At 28.7% G+C, this 4,370-nt stretch overlaps 1 protein-coding gene across 1 annotated transcript; it reads left to right on the top strand.

Annotated features, from left to right (window-relative positions):
• Positions 1-1,039: 1,039 nt before the first annotated feature.
• On the top strand, positions 1,040-3,235 carry LOC112716057 (serine/threonine-protein kinase RIPK). Its single transcript, XM_025767898.3, has 5 exons — positions 1,040-1,531; positions 1,623-1,758; positions 1,852-1,988; positions 2,081-2,207; positions 2,588-3,235. The coding sequence occupies exons 1-5, from the start codon at positions 1,160-1,162 to the stop codon at positions 2,944-2,946; spliced, it is 1,131 nt and encodes a 376-aa protein (XP_025623683.1). The 5' UTR covers positions 1,040-1,159; the 3' UTR covers positions 2,947-3,235.
• Positions 3,236-4,370: the final 1,135 nt, after the last annotated feature.

Raw genomic sequence — 4,370 nt, 5'->3', positions numbered from 1 at the left:
TTATGAAATATCAATTGAACAACAACTAACAGCTACGGAAAATCATCATATTATGGGGGATGCGAAAAGAGATTTTGCTAGATAATGGTTTAGCACTAGGTAGCAATTAAGTAGGAACAATAATCATGTAAGAAGATCTCTTCATTTTGCGAGGTTCACGGGAATGTTCATCAACAGCTAAACAAAGGACGGCGAGGACAATATAACATGAACTTGTTACATGTAACATATTTGTAAGGGGTTGGGGGGAACCTATTCTATTATATTAACATTTTAAGTCAACACACCTTGCCAACTTATTGCTTGACCTCCAATTCATCCAAATATATAACAATTTCTTTCTTTCTTTTTTCTTGTTATGTAAAAAAATTTAGGGTATATAAACCGCCAATAAATGCACTTGAATTATCTTGATATTGATAAAAAGACTTTCTAATTTTGTTATGAACAAAAAAAATATTTAAATAATTTAAAAACGTGTGCATTTTTTTTATGCTTTTAAATAATATGAAGACATTTTGTCAATAATAAAATAATTCAGTTACATTTTTTATGATTTACCTAAAAGTTTAATTACATAAGTTCACACCGGTATCCTACCACCAAAGTCATCAAATCATATTTTAGGCTAAGGAATGTACGTATTTGATAATAAAAAGAATATATATATATATAGAAACAAGATATATAAAATAAGACAAATTTAATTAATATATTTGTATTTGTATTTATATATAATACTTTATAATTTTGCCAATCATCTTGGTATCCATATGATATCAGACACGTTATAATTCTTTAATAATACTACTACAATATTATATATTATATCACTAGAACAATTGTGCGACTAAAAATAAACTAAAAACAAAATTCATTCGTTCATGCATGTAGTATATCTTCTTTGCATCTCCACATTAAAGAGATAAGAAGTCAAGGAATCTCCACGTAAGTCGTTTTTCTCATTTTTCTGAGGGTGGTTAGGACTTGGACTTAGAATAAGGTACTATAAATTTCTCAATATCTTGAAATTATTTTGTTTGTGTCATCATTCATCAATTCCATCACATTATTATTCTTCTATATGTTCTTGATTGTCTTCATATACACTAAACACTAAATAGAATTAAAACAAACAAGGGTACGGTTTTTTCAAGATATGACTAAGATTACATGGAAATCAATCATCCCAAGTTGTTACAAGACCAAAAGCAAAGTAGAAGAAGAAGAGGTTTCAAAACATTGTTCTTTCCAAAGGCTATGCCTCTCTGATGTAAGCATTACAAGCTCTCCTAAGGACATTGAAGATCTTTCAACTTCTTTTGTTGGATCAAAGCTTTACACATTCACCTTAGACGAGCTAAAAGAAGCAACGCATAATTTCTCATGGAGTAACATGCTTGGTGAAGGTGGGTTTGGACCTGTTTACAAAGGTTTTGTTGATGACAACCTTAAACGTGGTCTGAAGGCTCAATCCGTGGCAGTTAAACGGTTAGACTTGGAAGGCTTGCAAGGTCACAGAGAGTGGCTGGTTAGTTATTAACTTCCTAATATAAACTAGAATTTAATTCTTGATTTTTTTTTATATGCAATTAAATTGATGATTTTATTTTCTTTTACAGGCAGAGATTATATTTCTTGGGCAGCTAAGGCATTCACATCTTGTTAAGTTAATTGGATACTGTTGTGAAGAAAAGAACAGGCTTTTGGTGTATGAATACATGCCAAGAGGTAGCTTAGAGAACCAATTATTCAGAAGTATGTAATTACTCTTCTTAATCCTAATCAATTATTTTTCAGAAGTACAGTTCTTCAACACTAATTAATGTTGTTTGGTTGTAATGAAAGCAGGGTATTCTTCTAGCATGCCATGGTCAACAAGGATGAAAATTGCATTAGGTGCTGCTAAGGGCCTTGCATTCCTTCATGAAGCAGATAAACCTGTCATATACAGAGATTTCAAAACTTCAAATATCTTACTTGACTCAGTATGTTCCTTCTCTTTTGTCTCTGCTCATATTCTTCAATCAGAATTTTATGTATGGCCCACTAATAAAGAAATAATCTTTACTAATTTCAGGACTACACAGCTAAATTATCGGACTTTGGGTTAGCTAAGGATGGTCCTGAAGGAGAAGAAACACATGTAACAACAACACGCATAATGGGGACAAAGGGCTATGCTGCCCCTGAATATGTCATGGCAGGTATTTATTAGAGAAAATATGGCTACTTTCGCGAAAATGTCTTTATGTGAATGACGATAGGTGAGAATTGTTTCGTCTAACAGTTCTCATTTATGATTTCACATGAAACATAATTCTATTTAATCAATGTTGACTAATTTCACATGAGAGATTATCTTCGTGTAGATGATAGTAAACGATAACGGTTAGATGTCAGTTTAGTCAAATTATCTATTAGTTCTCACATATGTTCTTCCCATTAAAATAACTCTATTAACCAATATTGACCAATTTGACACGGAAAATTGTTTTTTCACTTATCATCTTCACATGAAAGACAATTCCATTTAACCAATGTTAACCAACTTTATTTACTCTGCTAATAAGTCATAAATTTTCAGGTCACCTTTCTACCAAGAGCGATGTGTATAGCTATGGAGTGGTTCTGTTGGAGCTTCTTACAGGGAAGCGAGTGGTGGATAGGAGCCGTCCGAGTCGAGAGCGGAGCCTGGTGGAATGGGCAAGGCCTATGTTGAGGGATCAAAGGAAGCTGCATCATGTGATGGACCCAAGGTTGGAAGGGCAGTTTCCTATGAAAGGAGCAGTTAAGGTTGCTGCATTGACACATAAATGCTTGAGTCACAACCCCAATCCAAGACCCTCAATGAGGGATGTTGTCAAGACATTGGAGTCACTTCAAGACTTTGATGATGTCTTCATAGCACCATTTGTTTATGTTGCAGTTAGTGAAAAGAAATAGATATTATACTCTCCAAAGTGTCATCAAAGACTTATTAGTTGCAGCAATGTAGATAAAATATAGTAGATAGCTAGCAAAGTTAGGAAAAGAAGAAAAGATTATGGTTTTGTCACTTAAATTTGGAAGGGACAACTTGGTCAATCTATCTACATAATGATAAAGATAAATGTAAATAAGCAGTAGTAGCGAGTAATTGTGAGTACAAGCTAAGTATATATAGGTATGCGAATTTGATTGTATGTAAAATGAAAGAAGAATAAACTATCTATCTATTTATATTACAGACTAACTACTAATTTAGTATCTGATTTAGTCGTACATAAAAAAGTTTTTGAAATATGTTATTGATAAAACAATTTATAGATAATTTGAAAATATGGTAAAAATAACTAATAAATATTATATTTTTTATAAATGACAAAAAAAAATTCGTATTTAGCAAACAATAACTTATTTATTTGATCTAAATTTTTGTGATAATATTTGAATAAATATTTAAAAAGCTCACAAAAAAATTCAAAGTAAAATTTGATCTCTATAATTTCTTTTTATTTTTCAAAAAAATATGATCATTTACACTAAAAAAATTTAAAAAAAATTCACTTGACATAAAATTATCAAATTTTAAAGATAAAAAAAATTTATTTTTCTAATAATAATTGCACAAATTTACATAAAAATTTGATTTCTAAAATTTATTTTTAAAATATATATGTGATATCTAATTTTTTTTGTCACGTTTTTTAATTTTCGAAAAACTTATTTAATGTTAACATCTTTTGAGAGGTTCAGCAATGGATACATTCAAATACTAAAAGCTGATAATGTACCCTATATCATATAAGAGTTGATACAATTTTATTATAGAATAATAAGCTTATGTCATATTGTTGTTTGTGATTATACCATGTCAACAATTTTGCAATATAAAATATAATGGAACTCTACATAAAATAACACTAAACTTTAATCATACTAATTAATTAAATTTAATACCTATTATTACTTAATTAGATTAAAAATAATGGTTAAATATAATTAATATCTACATAAAAACTATAATAACAACAAATTTTAGTTTTAAATATTCAAATTATATACTATTTAGTCTATTTAAATATACGTTTAGTAACACTCTTATTATTATGACTCTAATTTATATATTCTCTTAAATGAATTGACCAAAATATTTTTAACCATGTTCAATTTTAGCATAACAATATTTACTTATTATATATACATTTTAATATATCATGATTAATAAAATTTATTTATAATTTTATTTTATATTTTTTGTATTTTAATTTCATTTTCAATAATTTTTTCTATTTTTTTAATTACCTCTATACACAAACCATTAAAAAAAAACCTCGAAATTATGCTATAAAGCACCATTTTCTAAGAAGTATCACCAAACAATAGAT

The sequence above is a fragment of the Arachis hypogaea genome, chromosome 10 (genome assembly GCF_003086295.3).
Source record: "Arachis hypogaea cultivar Tifrunner chromosome 10, arahy.Tifrunner.gnm2.J5K5, whole genome shotgun sequence".
NCBI classification, from domain to species: domain Eukaryota; kingdom Viridiplantae; phylum Streptophyta; class Magnoliopsida; order Fabales; family Fabaceae; genus Arachis; species Arachis hypogaea.
This window is presented reverse-complemented; position numbering and strand designations above follow the sequence as displayed.